At 47.0% G+C, this 22,247-nt stretch overlaps 10 protein-coding genes across 10 annotated transcripts; 4 read left to right on the forward strand and 6 right to left on the reverse strand.

Annotated features, from left to right (window-relative positions):
* Positions 1–420: 420 nt before the first annotated feature.
* On the reverse strand, positions 421–1,030 carry VFPPC_18152 (hypothetical protein; the record flags this gene model as incomplete). Its single annotated transcript, XM_018281937.2, has 2 exons — positions 421–915; positions 977–1,030. The coding sequence occupies 2 exons, from the start codon at positions 1,028–1,030 to the stop codon at positions 421–423; spliced, it is 549 nt and encodes a 182-aa protein (XP_018139071.2).
* Positions 1,031–1,803: 773 nt separating this feature from the next.
* Positions 1,804–2,713, forward strand: VFPPC_13233 (hypothetical protein; the record flags this gene model as incomplete). Its single annotated transcript, XM_018291010.1, has 3 exons — positions 1,804–2,022; positions 2,072–2,352; positions 2,404–2,713. 3 exons carry the CDS (start codon positions 1,804–1,806, stop codon positions 2,711–2,713), a joined length of 810 nt encoding a protein of 269 aa, XP_018139072.1.
* Positions 2,714–2,942: 229 nt separating this feature from the next.
* On the reverse strand, positions 2,943–3,632 carry VFPPC_02258 (GCN5-related N-acetyltransferase (GNAT) domain-containing protein; the record flags this gene model as incomplete). The annotated part of the gene is made up of 1 exon (XM_018281938.1): positions 2,943–3,632. The coding sequence occupies one exon, from the start codon at positions 3,630–3,632 to the stop codon at positions 2,943–2,945; it is 690 nt and encodes a 229-aa protein (XP_018139073.1).
* A 436-nt stretch (positions 3,633–4,068) lies between these two features.
* On the reverse strand, positions 4,069–5,752 carry VFPPC_13234 (hypothetical protein; the record flags this gene model as incomplete). Its single annotated transcript, XM_018291011.1, has 2 exons — positions 4,069–5,586; positions 5,645–5,752. 2 exons carry the CDS (start codon positions 5,750–5,752, stop codon positions 4,069–4,071), a joined length of 1,626 nt encoding a protein of 541 aa, XP_018139074.1.
* A 2,109-nt stretch (positions 5,753–7,861) lies between these two features.
* On the forward strand, positions 7,862–8,482 carry VFPPC_16725 (hypothetical protein; the record flags this gene model as incomplete). Its single annotated transcript, XM_022429036.1, has 2 exons — positions 7,862–8,046; positions 8,107–8,482. 2 exons carry the CDS (start codon positions 7,862–7,864, stop codon positions 8,480–8,482), a joined length of 561 nt encoding a protein of 186 aa, XP_022284129.1.
* Positions 8,483–10,530: 2,048 nt separating this feature from the next.
* Positions 10,531–11,416, reverse strand: VFPPC_02261 (hypothetical protein; the record flags this gene model as incomplete). Its single annotated transcript, XM_018281939.1, has 2 exons — positions 10,531–11,245; positions 11,307–11,416. The coding sequence occupies 2 exons, from the start codon at positions 11,414–11,416 to the stop codon at positions 10,531–10,533; spliced, it is 825 nt and encodes a 274-aa protein (XP_018139076.1).
* Positions 11,417–12,495: 1,079 nt separating this feature from the next.
* Positions 12,496–13,905, reverse strand: VFPPC_02262 (ankyrin repeat protein; the record flags this gene model as incomplete). Its single annotated transcript, XM_018281940.1, has 1 exon — positions 12,496–13,905. The coding sequence occupies one exon, from the start codon at positions 13,903–13,905 to the stop codon at positions 12,496–12,498; it is 1,410 nt and encodes a 469-aa protein (XP_018139077.1).
* A 1,219-nt stretch (positions 13,906–15,124) lies between these two features.
* Positions 15,125–17,019, forward strand: VFPPC_02263 (flavin-binding monooxygenase; the record flags this gene model as incomplete). The annotated part of the gene is made up of 2 exons (XM_018281941.1): positions 15,125–15,421; positions 15,478–17,019. The coding sequence occupies 2 exons, from the start codon at positions 15,125–15,127 to the stop codon at positions 17,017–17,019; spliced, it is 1,839 nt and encodes a 612-aa protein (XP_018139078.1).
* Positions 17,020–17,321: 302 nt separating this feature from the next.
* Positions 17,322–19,277, reverse strand: VFPPC_02264 (carboxylesterase, type B; the record flags this gene model as incomplete). The annotated part of the gene is made up of 5 exons (XM_018281942.1): positions 17,322–17,923; positions 17,994–18,293; positions 18,364–18,690; positions 18,748–19,088; positions 19,147–19,277. 5 exons carry the CDS (start codon positions 19,275–19,277, stop codon positions 17,322–17,324), a joined length of 1,701 nt encoding a protein of 566 aa, XP_018139079.1.
* Positions 19,278–21,194: 1,917 nt separating this feature from the next.
* On the forward strand, positions 21,195–21,818 carry VFPPC_02265 (hypothetical protein; the record flags this gene model as incomplete). The annotated part of the gene is made up of 1 exon (XM_018281943.1): positions 21,195–21,818. One exon carries the CDS (start codon positions 21,195–21,197, stop codon positions 21,816–21,818), a length of 624 nt encoding a protein of 207 aa, XP_018139080.1.
* Positions 21,819–22,247: the final 429 nt, after the last annotated feature.

The raw sequence follows: 22,247 nt of genomic DNA on the forward strand, positions 1-22,247 counted from the left end.
ATCAACGGTGGGATGAGCAGGCCGTAAGCCGCACTTATATTTGTAGGCGGGTCCAGCAAACTGGGCAGTGGCACCCAGCTGGAGAGTAGATCTCAACATGTCAATTGACAGATGCATCGTTACGAATCCCTCCAGGCGTTCGTGGTGACTAGCTATCAGTTGGCTGGGCGATTAGCCCCAGATGCCGCGTATTGGCTAGGATTTTATATTACATACACGCTCTATGATTGCATGGCTGACAAATTGATACACAATTAAGCGTACTAATAGCAGAATTGCACCGGCTGCCTTATTTCACACAGCCTCATATTGGGTAGTTGTGTCGCGAAACACCAAAAATACGCCTGGAGCAATATATATTAGACATGTTAATAACATCTTCTCGGCAAGTGTATTTGTTGTTCTTTAAACCCTCTGCTATTAACAGTAGAAATTATATACAATAATAACCGTCTTTACATCATCCCCTTTTCTGACTACTATGCGCTTAGTTAGTCTCCTATCACCGCCAACTAATGAGAAACCTAGAATCTCATCCGCAAGCCAGTCATCCCCTTTCACAACAGTTTGGACTAGCAATTCGCCACTTGGGCCGCTCAATTCTTCATGGCCATCAAGCCAGCCTTCTTTCAGGAATGGGTCGAAGATCTCGCTAACCATTATCCAGCGACTTTTAAGTGTGATTCTACCAAAGAGATCGTCATCTCTCTGGTGTTCTAAGTCATCCAGAATGCGGTTATCATCTCCTCCTTTAAGACTGCCTGCCATTTGCCCAATATCAATATGAGTGATACCATCTGCCACGTATTGCTTAATGTAAAGGTTTAGTGATACCAATGACAAGGTTTTGCGCTTTACCCAGTCAATGCCTTGCATGGCAAGAATCGTATCGGTATCTCCACTGAGAGTCTTATTCTGTAGCAATATTAGAAACATGTTCAAGATCGCTTCGAAGAAATCCTAGACGTAGACTCACCATTATCCATTGCCCTGAAAGGTCTTTTAGAGTAATAGCGCCAGGAGCTGCCATGTCGTCTGAAGACTAAGAGAGCAATCTAGCGCTTGGCGTAAGAGAGAGAATAATAAGGGCCTGACAACAAACACAAGAGATTTGCCAGCTTGAGGAAAATTGAGATGCCTGTTTGTATACAATAAAAATACAAAATTATCTGGCGACCTAAGCAGCCTTATATAGCTTTAGATGGTAGGGATTCTTAGGCTCGATGTTACAACCGTTTAAAATACCGTAATATTAAGAGAGATGTAGATAGCGCCTGTAAAATAAGCCTAAAATCTGTAGAATGAAAGCGGCATATAGGCTTTGGTCTACTTCGGAGTATATCTGATGTCCGATTCAGACCGCAATAGCAGCTAGAGCTCCCGTAGCAGCGGATTGACTTATTTTGGTCCTATTGCTCCGCGGCAGGACTTGCATAACGTCTTTATTGCTGACCTTCACTTGTGTACTAAGGCTTCAATCCCATGAAGTCTAACACGTCTGAGACGGTACGGAGATCGATGTGAAATTATGTTGCTCCGCGGAGGAACCTCCACAGACCTGCCCTAAACCAGACCCAAATTACTCAGGTGCCACTTTGACATCAGCATTTAGCTCTAGTTGGCATAGATTGCACAAACGTTGCGATGTAGACAAAGCGAACAGAAAGGCCTGCGCATATGTCTTCTCGCAATAATATAAAAAGGGTCATTAGTGCTCCCCACAAACCTTTATTGCCTGCTTCACTTTCATAATTCCCTATGCTTCTATTATATACTAAAGTCTATACAGACGCAAATTTCACAATGTCAAGCTCTACAAATGCCCAATGCAAGGATAACACCCCGTACACCCTTTACCATAACTTTTGGTCTTCTTGCAGTCTCATGCTAAGACTTTCTTTGGTGCTCTCCAAAGACACGCACGATGGCAACCACATTCAGTATCAGGAGTCGGAGATTGATATCCAACATGGCGGTCAAATTGACGAGTTCTTCATGTGCGAAGTTAATCCCAAGGGCCAGGTAAGCAATGCTTGAGACAAGGTTTAGTTCTGTTACTCATTTAATTCAGGTACCGGCGTTAGCAAATCCCAAAGAGCTGCCTCGTCCCATTACTGACAGCCTTGACATAACTTCCTATCTGTTCCAATTCTACCCGAATATGTGTCCGCCTCAGTTTTCGTACCACATTAACAAATATCTTCGCGAACTACATGGTATTAACTTATTTACCTTGAGTTTCTTCAAGTATCAAGCTAGGGGGGAGTCATTGATGGAAGTGACTCTTAAAGCGTTAAGCGACCCGGAAATATCTGCAAAATTTCGCTCAGCACTAGAGGCGAAAATTGAATTGTAAGACTTAGAGTGTATCAAGAAGACGCTACAAGCTAACATAAAATTTAGCATGAGCTCTGTGGGGGAGGTTGCTTTCCTTCCCCAGACGTTGATTTCAGAAGAAAAGAAGACTTCACTGCTCCTGCACGAGCTACAAGATGTTCGCGACCGACACGGTTCTCCGTCTTCGCTGTGGCTCTTTGGCACCGAGTTTGCCACTGCTCTGGATGCCCATGTGGTTGTTTTTCTTGCCCGCTTAAAAGATGTTGACCGGTGGTACTTAGTGCCCAGTTCCATGGCCTTGTACGCTGATAAGATTTTCGAAACGGCTGTTTGGAAGGATTTTATGCAAGGAAGAACTACAATGTATTCGTACTAAGATTTCGCCGTCGTTCACCCGTCGCCTCATTGGGACTTTACGGGGTCTTGCGGGCAAGAAAACAGTAATTCCAGGGGACTTTAACGTTAGATAGCTTGACTCTGCGGGTCAACGGTGTAATATTCCCCAAGACTCTAACATCTAGTATATCCTACAATGAGAGGTTAACTATTGTATCACTGGCATCTTGCAAGGTTTAGAACCTCTATATTTGTACGCAGTGCTCAATTTATTGGAGTTCGTCACAACGATCCTTCTGCCAGAGCAAAGATTTTACGTCTTGTCCGCCCTTTCCGGAAGGCAGGTCGTAGAGCCCAAGACAGTTAAAGCCAAGACGACGAGGAATTGCACCGCTACGAGAGTTGCGTTGGTCATGCCGGATCTGGACATGTTCCGCCCCAATCTCAAAGGCTATGCGCCTTAGCAAAGCCGTAGCTCGTGTTGCCAATCCGCGACCTGTTGCTTCGTTGGCGAGCCAGTAGCCAATCTCTAGAGTGTTTGGTGCGTTTGTCACTGGCGTCATCAACCCAAATGAGCCGCAGGGTTGACCATCAACAATAATCGCGAAGTTGTATTCATCCCCATTGTTCCATGCCTTGTCCGCGAACTCCAGAAACTGGTACGCCTTTGTGAGGTCGTATCCATCTGCAGCCCATGGCATCCAACGAGCAAGCTCGACGACTGAGCCGCTGGCCGCTGTGTTTAGTGCTTGTGCATCAGATAGCTGCCATCTCCGGAGTACTAAGTCCTCCTCCACCAGCTCTTCTGCCGGTGCACGAGTCAAAAATGGGTTTGGTGGTAGTTGTTTGGCTTGTTCGCTGTTTGCGATCCTTGTGCACGAAGCTTGCGTTTCCAGAGGAAGCAGGGCCGACTTGGAGTCGGCGCCGCGCTCAGCATCAATTGTGGAATCCGTTGTCATTGTCGGTGTTTAGGGTTTGACCATATCTGAGGATAATCATCATTTCGAATGGAATATCCCAATATTTGAGACCCGATCGAGGGGCTAACAGGCTGACAAACCCCCCCGTCCCTGCGAAGCTAGGGCATGGAGTCATTTCGTGACTCAGCGTCTTGTATGGAGGAGCACTGACCGCGGCATGGGTCAAGTCGAGTATCGGCCCTGTCGGTTATTTCCTACCATAACGGAGCGCTCTGGCACTTTACAGCGTTAACGACAGGTCGATAGGAAAACACGTTTGTTGTCAAGGCAGGCAGCTCGATCTCTTTCCACGTATCTTCGGCTTGTGACTGAATATGCACCCAGGCATTCTAGAAAACTAACGCCGCAAAGCAAATGGCCACACGCAACAAAAAAGCACAATAAAATATTCTCAGCGAATTCTTGAGTATCGAACTCAAACTGGACCCCTGCCATCTCTAAAGACCTCCTCATGCCATGCTGTGTCGGGCGACCTTCCTTCTTTATCTCCATGTTTACAAACCTCGTCAAGTGGCGCCCGCCTGAATCCCTCCAACCGCCGATTCGTATCAAACACCTTTGGAAGATAGTTTTCCTGGCTCGACCGAGACGGATAATAGGATACTTTTCTACCTTGCTCATGTATCCTGGCCACCGGTCCAGAATTTCCCTTCGTTCGTCTTTGATCTAGAATGTGTCGAAGGTGTGGAAAGTACCACATTCGATCCCACCACCAAGTCCGACGATTTTTTACGCCACCCTTCCAAGCATTATGATGAAGTAATGCCGGTATAGCGGCTGTGTAAAAGTCTGCATATAGTGATACGTCCTCCCAATGGAATTCTTTTGCAACCTGCCGTGGCAGGACCTCAGTTACAGTCGACGTTGTGAGTTCAATATCGCTCGGGACTCCATGCAGTCGCACTGGGTCAATCCCCAACTTGGATGACCGGCTTTGAATAAAGGACCGGTTATGTACTGACACAAAATCACCGTCATACTCGGCATAAACCGTTGGTAGAAATAGTTGTTGCGAATAGTCCAGCCCAACATGAAATTCGAAGTCTCGTTGCCACAAGGCCGAGCCACGTTTGGAAGCCGGCGTGGACATAGTGTTTGTAGATATTTCCTCTTGTTCACGCCTCCACTTTCTCCAAAGCTCCTGCTCACCAAAGACTTCTCCGAATATGCCTTGGTCCCCTTCAAAGGCCAAGTCATCGGCGATGACCCTTTCCATTCTCTGCTTCACGCGGCGGAGATATTGTCTCATATCTCCAACGGGACCTATAAATGATCCACTGTTCAAAAATCGAGGTCGAACATTGTGATAATACTGTTTTGCACTGTCGGTATCGGTAGCGCCTCCATATAGGTCTGGTCTCAAGTTACTCTCTGGTACATCGTGGCAGTATAAATTTGAACCTGACTCCATTGTTGGAAAACATCGTTTTTGGGCCGCTGCAATAATAGTCTCTTTCATTGGTATCCTGGAGGGAAATGGCCACTTCTCGGTGAGTCTCGTGTTGCCATCTTGGCAACTTTGGTGGTACCTCTGGATCAGAGTCTGAGGCGGTAACTGGAACCACACATCATATGCGTCAACTATAAGGACCAAATCATCATTTTCTAGCTTGTCTCCGCGATTCGTATCTGGCCGGGTCACTTTGTCCAGGTAATCTAGTGCTCCAGTAATCTTGGCGAGATATGCACTCCACGCTCCGCCGCCACCATCTCTAAAGTCTTTGCCCCAATTGATGAGAACCGGGCTTGGGTATCCCAAAGCAAGTGCACTCGTAACAAGTTTGCACAAGTCATGTCCCGGGTTGTTCGCAGGTACCAGTATCGCAAACTTTCGCTCTTCGTGATTGCCTTTATCCGTGGATTCTTGAGACACTAGGAAGGTTCTTTCGGATCCAGGGCTTGTAATGGTACCTTGAAGCTGGTGTCTAGACGTCTAAAACACACATGCATTAGAATTTGTAAAGCGGTCTAGCGAGCTCGAGTTCGCAAACCTTTATTACCACCAACGATGTGCAGATCCAAATTAGAATGGAAACGGGGACAGCGAGTATTAACCGTCTAATCCGCAATTTGGGGGCAAATGCAATAGTCTTTGCCATTATTTTGCTGGCAGCCATTTAGACCAAAGGCATAAGTATTTCTAACAAGACATGACATTTGACTGAAAACTACAATTCTTACTGTCCCTGGCGATGTAGCCTTATTAGTCCATTGAGATGGTACTCCCATGGCAAAGACGAGTCGTTTGCTATGGGGCGCAAGATGAGAAAAAGAAATGATCTACTACTTCTCGCCGGCGATCAAACGTCAGATAATCCTGATGCCTACCGTTCGTAGAAAGGGGCTGTCAGCTTGCCACGCGTAACCCACAAATAGGTCCACAAGTTGAATAATGAGTGAGACGATGTCAAGGTCAGGTATTTCGCACAAACTTGCCTGCTTGCTTCTGTGATGGCATCCCGGAGAGGGTCGCCCTAACCTCATTGCCATTACAAAACAGCCAAGTCAGCAACGCAATCTGGCGTTTGTATCAAGAAAATTGCTATAATGCTTGGGGACCTTATGTGCAGAAACATAAACATAGACGGCTCAAAAGGTCAACCGGTTTCAATTAGCAGCAGTATCTAGTAGCATTTAGTCACCTACAGCGAAAATTACCGCTTCGCTTAGTCTTACACCTTTGGGCTGTCATACCAGTCATGGGTCTTGGCGCTGGGTAGATGGCAAGTCAAGATCGGGGCTTTCCAGTGTGGGCGCTTGAGAGAAAAGCGGAACTGAATGTCAGACGACCCGAATACCAGAGGGTTGATTAAAAAAGGAAATACGACGTAACCAAATGAGTAGGTGAGATGATACGTCATCATGCAGCCCATTAGAGTGCATGTGAGCTTTTAACAGCCTACGTCCGTTGCCGAACCATGTTCGCTGGTAGTTCTACGGGCTCTTAAGATTAGCTCAATCGTCGTGTTGTGGCGATCAATTAATGACGGGCTAACTTGCCCGCTTGACTGGCCTGGACCACACATCCAAATTGGTAGACCAAAGCACAGTGTCTATGTCTACCAACTCATTGAAAAGCGTACACGTTATAATACTCCTCCCTTGCTCTTGCTTTCACAATCTGTCACCATCCGGTATGGCGCTGCAAAGGAGTTAAGAAACAACAGGTACGCGACAGGAAAAAATCAAGAGTTCATTCCAACACCATCTTTGACTATGCAAAATAATCTGCAATATGTCATAAATGGACTCACTTACTCACCGTTGGTGTGCCCTGCTTGAGCATGCGATTTGATGATTGTGTTTGCCTCATACTAACCCTTGAATCAATCTACGTATGCATGTAGGTGCATTTCCGTACATGCAGCTCAGCCCTCGTCTCAAGCACCTTCCAACGCCGCCCGTCAAATAGCCAAACCTCCAACCATCACTTACGTATGAAGAGTAATCTATGGTCGTCAGTTTGGAGATTTGTAGGGTCGATACTCCCTTTTCATAAACCGAGGCTAAATCATCATACACACAGCCCATGGCCTTAGTTAGCTTCCGTCACCAGGTTCCCACAGTCACATGGCATTGTTTTCAATTAGTTTTCGGATGACAACTTTCTCCGGCAAGCTACAATGGCAACACAGAGCAACAGCAGCAGAGAAGTCGAAATTAAAACCAACGGAACATAGACCCACACAAACATAAAGTACCAGACCAGAGTACCAGACCAGAGTACCAGACCAAAGTACCCAGCTGAGACCAGGGCAGTGATGGAAGGCGACAACATTCATGTTGAATGTCTGGTGGTTCCACTCCACATTTCCCTCGAGGTATTATCACCACATGTCTGTTGTGTTCAACTCCTCTTGGTAGTATAAAGGGTGTGCCCTCTAGCATACTCTGTACGTAGAAGCACCACGGTAGAGGAGAGTGTCTCTTTTTTTTAGTATTTGATGCAAGAGCCTATATCACCCACTTGGCACCCACTTGGCCTGGTGCCAAATATTGGGACCGTGCCTTTGTTGTTGCGAGACTCTGGGATCTCCCAGAGAGGTGCCACGACTCCACCAACTTGACTTCCACATGTGCAGTCTTCTCCTGTCAACGACAAGTCCCTTTAAACTTCGCATTTCCTCTTTTCACAAATTCTGATTCACGAAATCCTTGGTCCCTTTCCCTCCCTTTCCCCGGCGGGAGTAGTACGCGCATTACTTCTAATGCCGGTCGCCAGAGATGTCAACCCTACTGTAACTGCCATTGTCGCCCTAGCCTTTGATGACAGTCAGCTCATTCACTATTTGAGAGGAAACGCTCTTGATGGCGGTGGGTTCGATATCTCAGGCCTTCTCGGCGTGGAGAACCTTTCAAACGACCAGCTAAACGAGCAGGCCAAGAAACTAAGGTGAGAAGACTTACGGTTTCCATATTGTTATTTTGCCTAGAGTAACGACCTTCTCCACAGAAATGCAGCTTCTACGCTAGATAGTTCGACTCTGGACACTGAAGATCTTTTTACGCGCCTAACAAAGGTAGCTGATGAGCGGAACGACTCTTCAGACCATGATCTCCCACAGTCGCCCGCCGATTCATACTCGTCAACCGCTACTATGCCGCCTATTTCTGTTATGGCGCTTGAAATTTCTAGCCATCACGAGCTCGTTAATGACGGCGGTCGGCCTGTCCGCTCGATTGAAGATCTTTCATACATCCTTGAGGAACCTATGACCAGGTATAGAGCCATTATATCATGGCTCAGCGACGACCCAGACTCTGAGATAGGGGATGGGGAGATGAAGACAGTCTTTTCGAGGCAGTTTACGCGGTGGTGGGACTTTTGAAAATCACAATGGTCTAATAGAGAAATAATTGATGACGGACCGGTGTTCTCATCTTTCCTTGAGGCGAACAAGCGAAGATACGGGGGGATGGGTGCCCTCGGGATGGTAACTGACCCGACATTCAACGAAACAATCCAGACACTGTGGAAACGTAAGTCAGCATCCCGGCAAGTACCTGAAGGCAAAATGAAACCATTTACGCTGTACAGAGAGGCAGTCAGGAGGCGTCTGGCGCCTAATCAGTTTGCCCATGCTTTGCAGTTGAGCGAGAATCCGCACCAGCAGACCCAGTGGACCGACTGGCTGGAGTACCTTAGCTACGAGAAATGGTGGTTAGAAAAGCTCACTGCGCGTGCGGAACATCTAGAGGATCAATATCGCCATGCCTGGAGAAAGATGCTCCGTGCACTGCGGTTTTCATCGAGACAAGCAAGAGCATCATTTCAGACAGATGTTTCGAGCAGCTTTATGTATAAAAAGGCACTACAACGCCCAGCGCAAAGTGCTGATATGGCTAAGGAATTGGAAGCAGCCCGGGCTAACTTGGATGCCACCGACAAAACACTTGACAACTTCATTCGAGAGACAAAGCCGTATCTGAATGCGCAAACAGCCGTCTACTACTAAAGACACAGAGTTGAGTGGGTTATCAAGGTGACAAGTTCAATGGACATAGAGATGTCCCAACAGCGCAAGAGAGGGAAGAATAAAGTCAACGTTGACACGGGGGAGAACAAAAGGAGACAGTGCGGGAAAGATACCACACCAGGGACAAGATCCAAGTGAGTCAGACGAGGCAGTGATGTGGAGAACATTGCTTCAATGCAGCGCAAGGCAAGCCTCGTCGGAGTAAACGTTTAGTCCAAGGTAAATTGCTGTAAAGCAGTGTTTAATGCATCAGCTTTTCATTCTCCAAATTGCATTCTCATAGTACGTATCCCCATCCAAGTGAGAATAAGGGGACTCGATGACTCCACTCCAAGCGTGTATTCCTTATTGAAGGATTCGGGTAGCCTTCCACAGCCGATAACCATCACCAAGCTATTCCCCAACAACTTGGCACAGTTAAGTTTGATGACCCTACGGTAAGCACTTGGTGGGTAAGTACGATCAGCTAGGGAACTGGGAAATGTGACTTGTCGCCTACGGAACGCTGCAACCCGCTATCACAACCAAGCAGATGTTGCAGGTGGATTATGGCCCAGAGCGTGGCGTCAAGTGAAGTCTGGTCTGCTACAATACATGTATGTCTTCGAATGGCTTCGGAAAATGGATTGTGCTGGGCTAATTAGTGCGGTGTCCGCCGGCACGGGCCGTAATAACCGTGCAAGCCTTTCAGTTCTGGGATTACGGCTGGCTAGCAAGCGTCAAAAAAAAAAAAAAAAAAAAAAAACTGTTAGCGGGGCAAGAACCGCCTATGTGGTTGTTGTTCTTGCCTCACCCTTGAGACGGATAGGATGCCTCTCGTAAGAGCTTTCCAGCATCGTACTGCTGTTTTGAACTTGATGGGTGAATATTGCGTCACCATTGGTAAAACTAGAACATTAAGTGTATTCGTAGTTCCGGTGCTCCTCTTAAGATGTCAACATCGTGCAGTGCTAAATTCTAGGATAGGCTTGGGATTTGAGGACTCGTTGCAAAGAAACTAGTACTCTCTCAACAAATTGGGATGTTGATTGCATCTAACACTGCTATCAGTCAAGGCCCAAATACGGTTCGACTTTAACCACCATGTTTTAAAGTTGCTAATACACATATTGATGTCTATGGGCAAGGTTTTCAAAGTAACATACACCTTTGCAGTCGACTTGTTTATAAATCACACTGTGAGAATGGCAGATGTTTTTGGGTCCTGCTTGATACCTCGCTTGGACGAGCATACAGTCCACACATATCATCCAAAGATACCTCTACCCAATCAAGATATATACAAAAGTACGCCACCCCCAAATTTTGAAAGTCGGACTGAAACTATATACAACAGAAGCAAAGAATTGCATGAACAAGCTCACGAGAAGGCTTCACAGAAAAGGTTTGCGAAGCCTTCATCAGTGACGCCCAAGAAAGACATCGACATGACCCTTTCCGCTGTATCCCCAACCTCCACAACCCCCGCTTGGATCGCCAGTCGATGGATCGGTCCCATGGCCAGCACCAGGTTGACTTCCGCTCGCACAGTTCTCTAGCACGTAACTATTCTTGGCACCGCATGTGTTTCCTCTCTTGCACTTGAAGACACACCTGCTCATGTTGGTGACGCAGCCGTTGGAAGCCTTCATCTCCATGACGTTGCCACCCATATTGATCTCGCGACTAACGTCTATCGTTGCCCACTGGCCAGTTGAAAACTCGCCCCAGGTATTGTAGATTTGTCCAGTGTTGCTAAGAGTAGTCTGGCGGTTGTTCAGGGCTGCAAACGCGCCATTGACGTTCGCAGGCATTGAGATTGTCACCTTGTCCCCGACCTTTGGGAGAGAAAATGTGATGTATGGGCGCTTGCGCCTCATGTCCATAGAGTAGTAGTCGTTGGCATTGTCTCTCACCCAAACGACAATGATGACTGGAACCGGACTGGGCTGAGTGGCCCTGTTGATGAACGTGAAAGTATACGGGGCATTGTTTCCAATCCAAGCCTTGCCATTATTGGACTGGGCATTAATACCTTGCCCAATAAATCCTATTTTCTGCATATATTCACAGTCCCCCTTGTTCAACCCACGCATCAACTTCCCGCAGTTAAGGTTCGCGTTGATTGTCACAAGGCTACATCATCAGCATCGTTAGTAATCGAAGGTTCTTAGAACGCTCAGAGGGTCGAACATACTCGTCAACTTTCCCATCGTCAGGGACATTCCAGTCGAACTGAGCAGGGGCTGAGGCCACTGTGCTCACTAGAGCCGTCACAATCGTTAGGGTAAACTTTGAGAATAGCATTGTGACAATAAATGATCAATATGCGAATGCACGCCGTTGGTCCAACTAGCAGTAGGTAGGGTAGCTTACAACAATCAATTTGGTTGACAACCTGCAGTATATTTATAGTATTTTCGTAACCTACGTTGCCTATGGATGAATCCTCGCGCTTCCTTCGAAGCTGTTTCATTTCCCCGGTGGAATGCCTCTGTCTTAGGGAGTTATCCGGCTCTTACACCAAAGGCGTAGCTAATTGGAACAAATGTTAGGGTCACAACATTCTCACAATGGAATTCAAGTGTAACCTTCAGCTGAAGTTCCTTAGGCCCGATTTGAGCACCTTCATACATAGGGAAATGGGGTGGAAATGGGGTGGAAATGGGTAGCGGCTGCGTCCATGATTGGTGCTTATGCCACAATGGGAATACAAACCATGAAGAATTTCGGTGAAAGGAGCACACCACTCGCCGGATGAATCTGCAGGAACCTATGAAACGGATACATCATCCGTGTTCTAGCCGTGGAGCGTCAAAATTCGGACCAGGTTGCCTCTCAGGGCACATTCTGGACCCTTCTCTACATGTTGGCAGTGTAAACGCGTGCAGGTGGTCTCCTCCGTGCCCGACTGCTCCTGTTATTGGGTGGCTGCAAATGGTACATACGTAGATTGAAAGATTTGTATTGGGGTGATACCGACTGCACTTTCTCTCTTTGAATCCTTTGAAAAAGGATTCGCATTAGTTGGGTCAAGGATTGAAACTAGTAACAAGGCGCACTTGGCGACGATCCTTCGTAATCAGGTCCCTGTACCTGCATCATCTCATCAGACAAGGCTCGCTGCTCCGACGAAGGCCGCCGACAACGCAATGTTGCTTTTGATTGAGCATCCGGCTTTGCTTAGGATCGTAGGATGAGCCGGCATCAGCAGAGTGAGATCATGCACCCATGCTGAGCTACCATCACGAGAAGTAACCATGGCTACATAGCCCTGACTACTAATACTACAAGAAATGAAAGTATTTTTCTACATAAAGTATGCAACAAAATTTATATATGTTGAGGCTATGTGAATGAAACCAGTATGTTTATACTGTGGCAGTTTACACTTTCTTTGGATTATAATATACAATAACCTCATCGATCGCTTTTGACATGATGCGACCAATAGCCTGAATGCTTTGCCAAAGCTTGCGTGGGATGTATCCCAATAAAAAGATGATACCAGCAACGCCGTACCATATACAGAGACCTAATGTGCCAAACACGACTTCAAGGGATTTGTATGCGAACTCCGAGAATGATTTGGTCAATTTCCAGAGAAACCTTGGGAAGTCCACAAAGAGTGACTTCAAAACAGAACAAAAGCCGTTCCATACATCTTTAAGCGTGATCTGCCTAAACCAGGAGATAATTGCCGAAAAGATAGTGTGTACGAAGGAGGCACATCTGGTGGCAACGTGGGCAATCCAGAGGCCAATTTTGATAAGAACTTCAACAATCCATTGGGCACATATCTTCACGCCCTTGGGGAGTGCCTTTATGTATCCCCAAATTCGAATGATGATTCTTTTCAGGATATTCGGGAGCTTCCGCACTCCTTTGGCGACTCTTTTCCCGGCATGGTGCACTCGTGAAGGGAGTTCAATTGCTTGCCGTTTAATCCAGCCGCCCAGCTCTCGACGGCGTTTCCACGCCGAAGCAAGTTTCTTTGTGACAGCCTGAGTCGTCTCCTTCGGTACCGTCCATAGAAAAAACTTGGGCATGTGCCAGGCAAAAAAAGTGATAAACTCGCCAATTCCTCGAAAGGCTCTTCGAACGCGGTCCATTTCCACTCGATGGGTATATCGCCATCTCTTCCACGCGCCGCCGCGCCGTACTGGTAGATATTCGACTATTTCGCGATGTCCATTTGCAGCGGCCAGTCGTAGAGCCAATGCGCCATCTGGGGCAATCAATGAATCGTCAGCACCATAGTCTTCGATCAATATCTTAACAATAGCCAGATTGCCTGTCTGAGCTGCCAGTTGGAGCGCTGTCCTGTCCGGAAATAGGTGCTCATTCCACCGGAGAATGCCTGGCTCAATCGTTTTGCCATAGCCGTCAACAATTGCACCGAGTTCTACCAACTTCCGGACCATGCCGCTCTTGCGAACCCGAACTGCCGCCAGCAGAGGGGTTTCGCCATTTCTGCCCGTCGTGTCCGGTGAGACGAGTCCAGTGGAGATGAAACGTTCTGCGATATCATCGAGACCTCGCTCAATGGCTTCGAAAAAAGCGACCACAACGTCAACCTGAAGCCGATGCCGGTCCGCATAACGATGATACTCTTCATCTGTCCACTCGGGGTTGGCGTAACGCGAGGGTTGTTCTTGTGTAGGTATGTGCAAAATTGGCAAGTCAACACCAGGTGTTTGTCTTATCCTTGACAGCAGAGCCTCCTCATCTGTTGCGGTGTAAGTTGGCAAAGTTGGATCTCCTTGCTCTGTTTGTTGGCCGACCTGGAAACTCATCGGTGAGAAGGGCTTGAGATTTCGGTATGTGCTGTGCTGACCTGACAACGTATGTGACGAGCTCCCTCTCTTATAAGTCGTGATGGACCAAAATAATGGACTTCTGTTGGGACAGTTGCCTAACCTGATGGGTGTTTGCTGCGGCTGAATCAATAGTACCGTGGCTGAGTTGGAAGGCTTCAGCCCTGAACCCCAACGTGCTACAGCAGTGCAATGTGGACAAAGAGGGCTCCAACTCAAGCAAATGGTCTGTGTGTACCTCGGACAGTCACATGCCATGGAGTTGTTGATGGCTCTTGAACAACAACGCCAATGGGCAGGGACTGTAACTGGAACCGCGGTGACGGTGAACGCGTTTACCTGTGTCTCTGCTCCTGATGAGTTAGATCTTGGGCTTTTTCTGGCTCCTATGAATTTCACTTCCCAAAATTAGATCATAAAATGACGAAGCTCTGTAATTATTAATCCGAGTATAGAATAGTACCTGCTGGGCTGCAACATGTTCGTAGGTTTGCGAATGGGGATGATGATTAATACAAGCTGCTGGTTACATAAGAAGCAAAGACAAACAGCAACGACGCTTCCAAGACGTGAGTAATCATCTCAAGTGACGACGCATACCAAATTGCAAAATGCTTCTCATCTTGCCTATCATAACCGTCCGATATGCTGCCCTGGAAGAGCACAAATGAGCAATATTTTATATTACCATTCCTCCTCCCAAACCACCCAAAAATTGATAAAGGAGAAATAGTGTTGGTCCGTATGGATTTTTTCAGAGTCAATCGCATATCCGTGCTGTGGCTCAGAAGGTGATTCAAGGTTGAGACGGTTAGGGTTGTGTTATGCTGCACGGTCATTACGTACTGCGCTTTGAGCCAAGGGCAATCTAGAACTGGCGTAAAATGAATTTGGTTATCTTCACAGTAGTACAGTATATACCATCTAAACTTGAATATAACTATAACAGTTACTATTGCAGCAAATGCGTCGGGTGCGCATCGAAACCAGTCTAACCTCTTCATGGATGGAGACTCATGAGATGATGCGATGGTGGGGTGTGGTTACGTGCTTCGCGAGAACGGACATCAATAAGGCCATAGTTCATGAACCTGGAATACAATAAGTAGGGGAATTGAGCGTCAGGAATACACTCGTTCCTACCTTGCCTTCTGCTATGCGAAAAAAAAAAAGAGAAAAAGAAAAAAAGATACGAAACATGGCGGCCTTGGCCAAGGAAGACTTGCCAGTCGGCAAGGATCAACCCTATTTGAATGGCTCGGCAAAGGAGCCGCCTGTCAGCCTCCAGGCGAACAATGGCTTACTAAGTGAAGATAAACCCAAACATTCATACGATTTGCCACCGTTGTCACTCATTGACAGATCCATTGATGAACCAAGGCCGCTACGGGTTGCCGTCATCGGCGGCGGCTTGGCTGGCATCCTCGCGGGTGTTCTACTGCCGGCAAAGGTGCCAGGGATTGATTTGACAATAATCGAGAAGAACAGAAATTTTGTGAGAAGGAGAATACAAATGTTTTCAAGATGCCTACTTAAGCTAATCCAAAGCAGGGAGGGACCTGGTTAGAAAACATCTACCCTGGCGTTCGGTGTGACATCCCATCTCATGTTTATCAGTCCACCTTTGCTCCAAAAATGGACTGGTCGGACAAGTTTGCACCAGGAGAAGAAATCAAAGATTATTGGCAATCTGTGGCCAAAAAGTATGATGTGTATAGATATGCCAAATTTGGTCACCGGGTTGAAGCGGCGACCTGGAATGCAGCTGCGGGAAAATGGTCTCTCAATATGACTAACCTGCACACTGCATGTCGGATAACACAAGAATATGATATTGTTATTACAGCGGTGGGAAGATTCAATGACTGGAAGCTACCGGAATACCCCGGCCTCTCAGATTACGAAGGTCACTTGCGACATGCGTCAAATTGGGATGCTTCATTTGACCCTACCGGGAAAACGGTGGCAGTGATCGGAAATGGAGCCAGTGGCATACAAATTGTCGCGAATCTGCAAAAGACGGTAGCTAAGCTTGACCATTATGCCAGAAGCAAAACATGGGTTGCAACGAGTTGGGCTGGCGACGAAAGAACCTTGGAAGCGCAACCAATATCCCAAGAGGAGCAGGATCAGTGCAGAGACGAGGAAGCGTATCTGAATTTTCGGAAAAAGCTCGAGGACAAGTACTGGCGAGGATTTGACTCTTTCTTTCGTGGCACTACAGAAAACTTGGAGCTGGCAGCGAGCCTCACCAAGGTGATGGAACGGCGGCTCGTTGACAAACCAGAGCTGGTCAATCGATTGGTACCAGACTTCTCACCCAACTGCCGTCGACTTACGCCCGGGCCTGGTTACTTGGAAGCTATTACTCAGAATAATGTGGAATACATTCAGACGGCAATTCGACGGTTTACCAGAGCCGGCATAGAGACGCAGGATGGAAAGCATCGAGCAGTTGACGCAGTTATTTGTGCCACAGGTTCTCGGTCTGATCTTCTTCCCCCGTTCCAAATTACCGCTCACAACAAAACATTAAATGATTTATGGAAAGTAGACGGCTACTATGGCTTTCCTTATACTTATTTTGGAGTAGCTTCACCCGGGTTTCCCAATTTGTTGTTTCTACATGGCCCGCACGGCACAGGGCCATCGGGAACCGTGCCGCACGCTGTAGAAACACAGCTTACTTATTTCGCAAAGATTCTGCGTAAAGTGTCTAGAGAAGGTATCAAGTCCATCGATGCATCAAAAGAAGCAGCAGATGACTTCATTCAATATTGCGATGCATTTTTTGCTTCCACTGTTCTTTCAGATGGTTGCAGTTCATGGTACAATGGCGGGCAACCCAGTGGCCGAATACACGGAGTTTGGCCAGGTAGTGCGGCGCACCTGAGTATCGTCAGACGGGAACCGAGATGGGAAGACTTCAAGTATGAGTACTTTGGAACTACAGCTAATAGGTTTATGTGGTATTTCGGAAATGGGAAAACTAGTAAGGAGTTGGACTTGGCGTCAGACATGACAAGCTATCTCAGGCAACCCGATGCGGTAGATTTGAAGCACTTGCACGAAAGCTGGTGGGATTTGCCTTGATAGTGTACTAGACTCTACTACCATAAAGATTTGAGGAACTAGACAGGAATCAACTGCTAAATAGACGTCTGGTTTGCTCTACGTATACTGTTCTTTCTGGCCTAACAGCGGATGAACGGAGGCTTATAGGTTGTTCGGCGATACAGGTGGTGTATTCAGAGCTATCGACCACCTTGAAGGCGGTATTGACACACTCAAACTTGTCGTCTCAGCCATTTCAAGACTGGCTTAATGGGAAATCCCATACGGGCCAAATACGTATTGCCAAGAATCCAAGTACCAGCCCATGCACCGGGTGGTGACTAGATCAATGAGTACTCATTCTGGCTCCGGAAAAAGGCACACCGACTCGACGCATCCGGGTCTCGCCTTGAATCAACAGTTAGCTGCTCAACATTGAGAATCTGGTAAGAAAATGGTTTGTACTGTGGCCACACAGGTTTCAAAAAAGTCGTGAATGCATTAGGATCTAATGTGGTGATGAAAGAGACGTAGTAATCCTTCAGCTGGCGTGCCAGGAATAGGTTCCCTGATGTGGCCGATGGTTGCAAAGTAAAACTGGCAGCGGAACCATGTGCCTCGTTACCGGCGGCAAATCTCATTTTCCATGCGGGTGTGCCATAGTTAGAAACTCCCTCTGCCATATAATAGGAGGGGCAGTTGATCACGGCATCACCAAAGATACCTGCACGTTGGTAGAAGGGCACATTCAGAAGTGTTTGAGGCACTAGTGCTGCGTACAAGGCAAGGATAGGGTCCAGGAATAGTTGGAAATCGGTCTTAGGGTAGAGATTCATTAGATTTGAAAAATAAGAACTCGCTGGATCGACATTTGGCCAAAAAGCTTTGACATCGGGGAGGACCTGGTCGTCCTTGTTGATGGAGAAATTGGTAAAGGCGAACCCTTGGTGATGGCTTGCGTCAGAATACGGATATTTCCTGCTCCTAAAGCCAATTCGTAGCTCAAGACTTACCTTCGTACGCTTCTCGGTCGCAAATTATAGGTATTTTCGAGAAGTGGCCTACTTTAAACGCCGTTGAGGGAAGATCCCGAATGATATTCCCATCAACCACGGGGCCGAAGTAGGGATCGCCATACCCATATCGCCCAGCAGCATAACCAAGAGCATATATTTCTTGAGAAGCGTTTGCGAGGTTTGCGGCTGGCAAGGCTCGTAGACACTTGAGGCTGGAGCAGCCCGTCAATGTAAGAAGATCATGATATGCGGCTGCTTGAGTTTCGGAATTATGGAATGGAACAAATCCGGGGTACTCTAGAACTAATGTCAGACATACTTTGGACCCTTCTCTTTGTTGTGTGTGGTGGGAAATGAGATCTCATACCTGAAATTCCACCTCGAAATGGCGGATTCGCAACTCCGCCATAAAGCATCATCTGAAGGCCAACAGAGCCGCCGCCAGCACTCCCACCCCATATAGTGACTTTTGTTGGGTCTCCGCCGAATGTAGAAATGTGTCGTTGAACCCAATCAAGTGCTAGACGTTGATCTAAAAGACCAGCATTGGCGGTGCCATCTTGCTTGATTTCCTTACTGGCCAGGAAGCCATACGGTCCTAATCGGTATTGAATGGAGACAGATATGACTGCGCCATTTGATTCAGACACGAATGCATTTCCGTCCGCTGTGAGAGAGCTTCCGCTAACATAGGCTTTGTGCTCTTAGAAAAGTCGAAGTGATTGGTACAAAGACATGGGGAAATGCTCACCTCCTCCATGAATCATCACAACAACCGGGAGCTTTTGAGATTTCGGGCGATTTGGAACGACTATATCAAGGCGCAGACAGTCTTCGCTCTGGGTCTGATTAAGGCTGCTGGTACCGAATGCCGCTCTTGCCAGCGGGCTTCCGATTTTGCCGTCTTGGAGGTCAGCCAGCAGTTGAACTCCCCATTGTGGTGTGGTTTGAATGCATGCTACACCTGGTATGGTGGCATCTTGGAGTGGATTTCCTTTGTACACGCTGGAGTTCTCAATCGGCGCGGGTGGCTGCCATCGCAAATTTTGAGTAGGTGGTTCGGCAAAAGGGATGCTATAGTATGAGGTGGTTCTACCTCATCACGGTTAGAGTCTGTTCCGAAACGGCCTCCAAAAAGACTGTCACTCACCCCAATGTTGCGTTTGCAATTCCTTGATATCGGGCATATTTGAGGTCAACGATCGGCGAAGCTCGGGGAGCAGCCAGAGTCAAAATTACATTGGCCAGTACCATAAAAAGAGCGCCATCTGAGATAGCCATCGCAAACCCAAACCCTAGTCTCGTGGTGTTAGCAGAGGATGAATTCTCATGTTTCAGAAAGCCATTGTTCGCAGTACGTATTCCTACGTGAAGCTAATGGAGACACTAACAGATAAATCAGCAGAAAGAGTAGAGATATTGTTCATAGGCTACAGTTATCAGCTAACAGCCACATTCGTGAGAGGCGCTGTAATTCTCTGTATCTCTTAAAATACAAACCGAATATAAAGCTTATACTAGTGGTAACTTGATAGCGGAGAACTGGCCAACTTTGTATTATCCTTTTTGCTGTATGCAGCCTTACTGTGAAACGTAAATATACAGATGTCTTGAAGAGGTAATGGCAACACTAGCTGTAACATGCTGCGATTTTCCGAGCTTCTTGCCGAGCTTGCGGCCGAGTTCTTTTTCGGCCTTCCCCCTTTGGCACGCACTATCCACCAACAAAGATGAATACAAACTGCAGCCCGAGTGATGAATCATCCTACATAATTAAATGCATGTTGGTGTTGAAGGCTTACAGCGCACATTTTGGCACTTCGGGAGTACATCAGCTCGCGAAATCGAGGGCAGAGGAGTCAGCCCGCCAAGGTGAAAAGCCGTTTAATAGTCTGCTATTCAAGAGCTTACTTTGGTACGGGAACGCCGCGAGTTTCACAGCGAGCCTCCTTACTCTAGCAGCCACAGAGAGAAACAGAGCAAGAAGACGCAACATACAACGTGTATGTCCCTTGCGGGCTGCCGTCTTGCTGTGTTACACAATTACAACGTGGTAGTTTAAGTGCCGCTCCTAATACGGCTGATCCGGTAGATGCACGTATCTGGTTCTTTTTTGAGCAAAAGTGGCAAATAGGAGATTACCAATTAGGAGCTCAGAAACAATTTCTGGAAGGAAATCCATACACCAGACTTTTTAAGATTTCCGAGCTGTAGGGCCGTCTGTCCAGTAAAATGTAACAGATCGAGTCTGAGAGTGGCTTAGCATGCACCTTCGCCACCCTCTTCGGTTCTGTCAGTGGTAAGCCCCGGCAACAGGCCGATATTAGTTACAGGTATTTCCGAAGCCAAAGGGAACGTTTTCTCGTGTTCTTGTTCCTTTCCTTTTACACAATCGCGACTAAAAAGCGACATTCTCACTATTAGTCGAGAAAGATCGGAGTGAAATATATGACCTTGGATTGTTGCTGCTTAGGACAATATAGAGCAGTGTATGAGTATCATGACCTGAGAAAACTAAACTGAGGCCCCAGAAATATGATCTTGAGGCTATATTACACCATTTCGGAGCGTTCCCCATCTTTCCAAACCGCCCGGTAAAACGTGTATCGACCTGACTATCATTGTTCTCAAAAGTTGAACACAGCATGTTAAAGTTTACGCCATGTGGAATTATTAAACGTTATGTTGCATCACAAAAGCCTTTCCTACTCTTTTGATCCAAATACGAGGTGCTGTATTGCTCAGGTCCGATGGTGGCTAAACGCTAGTCTTGTGGCGCTGCTGGAGACGTTGCAGAGACACGGATATCGCGAGAGTCTGGTGGCTGGACACGTAACTAGGGCCGTCAGCGTCACGTCACCCACAGCAGCCACGACAATGTCTGCTACTACATTTTCTAGTAACTAGATGTATTTGTCTAGTGATATACTTTTCGTAAATACTTTTTTCTTCCTTATTGGAAGAAATTTTACGAGAGACGTCTGCATAAACTTTGTACATGACGAGCAAATTACTAATACTAGTCCGTTACAATATATATTACACCGAGTCTACCTTTGAAACTAGATGGCAAGACCTTTTCATCTATATATATTTACCACAACACTTACCATATTAGTGCTGTGTTATACTCTTTCAAAAAAACTATTTATAAATCAACACTTATTTGTAGTATACTCTAAGATATTTACCAGAAAGATGAGGACTACTAGCACTGTGTCTGCGGTCATTGCTTCTGCTGCTATTGCTATGTCCCAGAATACGGACACTGCAAATACAGAGAGCATTTTGACCGGCGTCGTGCCACCCACAGAGACTATCCTGACCGGCGTTACACATTCCACGGAGAGCATCTTGACTGGTGTTACACACTCCACCGAAAGCATTCTGACCGGCGTTACGCGCTCTTCGGAGAGTATCTTAACTGGCGTAACACACTCTACTGAGAGCATCCTAACCGGCGTTACACACTCCACAGAGAGTATTCTGACGGGAGTTACGCGCGAGACTTCTATTCCCCACTCCAGTGAAACCATCTTGACCGGAGTCACTCACGAGACATCGATTGGTTCCTCCACCGAGAGTATCTTGACTGGTGTTACTCACGAGACCTCGGTTGCCTCCTCTACCGAAAGCATCTTGACTGGAGTTACCCGCGAGACTTCCGTTCCTGGTACTACTCAAGGCTCTCCCACGGGCGGTACCAATCCCCCTCCAACTGGTACAAATACAATTATCCCTACGGCCGGCGCTACATTTATCACAAAGAGCAGCTGGCTGGTTTCTGGGGTTGCCGTTTTCATGGCGGCACTGATGGTATAATGATGGTTGTGGAGTGTTGTTCGGTAATATCGAAATAGCTAATCATGTTGTGGAATACATTTTGGTTGGGTTTGGCGGTTTATATACTTACAGACAAGAACATGGAGTTTGCATCTTTATTTGCACCAATAGGCAAAACGTGACATTGACATCAAATGCGTATATTGCGTCAAGAAGAAATTGTGATCACCGGATGCAGCCACCCACGGCCTACTAGTTGTTTTGCTTGCCAAAGTCACTCCTCTGTCCTTTGGGATTAAACTGATTTCCATATTGCAGAGGGACTGCTTATTATATACATAGATGCATAGCGTGATGATCAATCAACCTTCTGATCCGAATCTGCAAGTGTCTAAAATCAGGCGCTCGAGGCTCGTCCAGCGCATCACCGTGTCTTATTCACTCCCTCAACAAAGATGCACCAAAATA

The sequence above is a fragment of the Pochonia chlamydosporia genome, chromosome 1 (assembly GCF_001653235.2).
Source record: "Pochonia chlamydosporia 170 chromosome 1, whole genome shotgun sequence".
NCBI classification, from domain to species: Eukaryota; Fungi; Ascomycota; class Sordariomycetes; order Hypocreales; family Clavicipitaceae; genus Pochonia; species Pochonia chlamydosporia.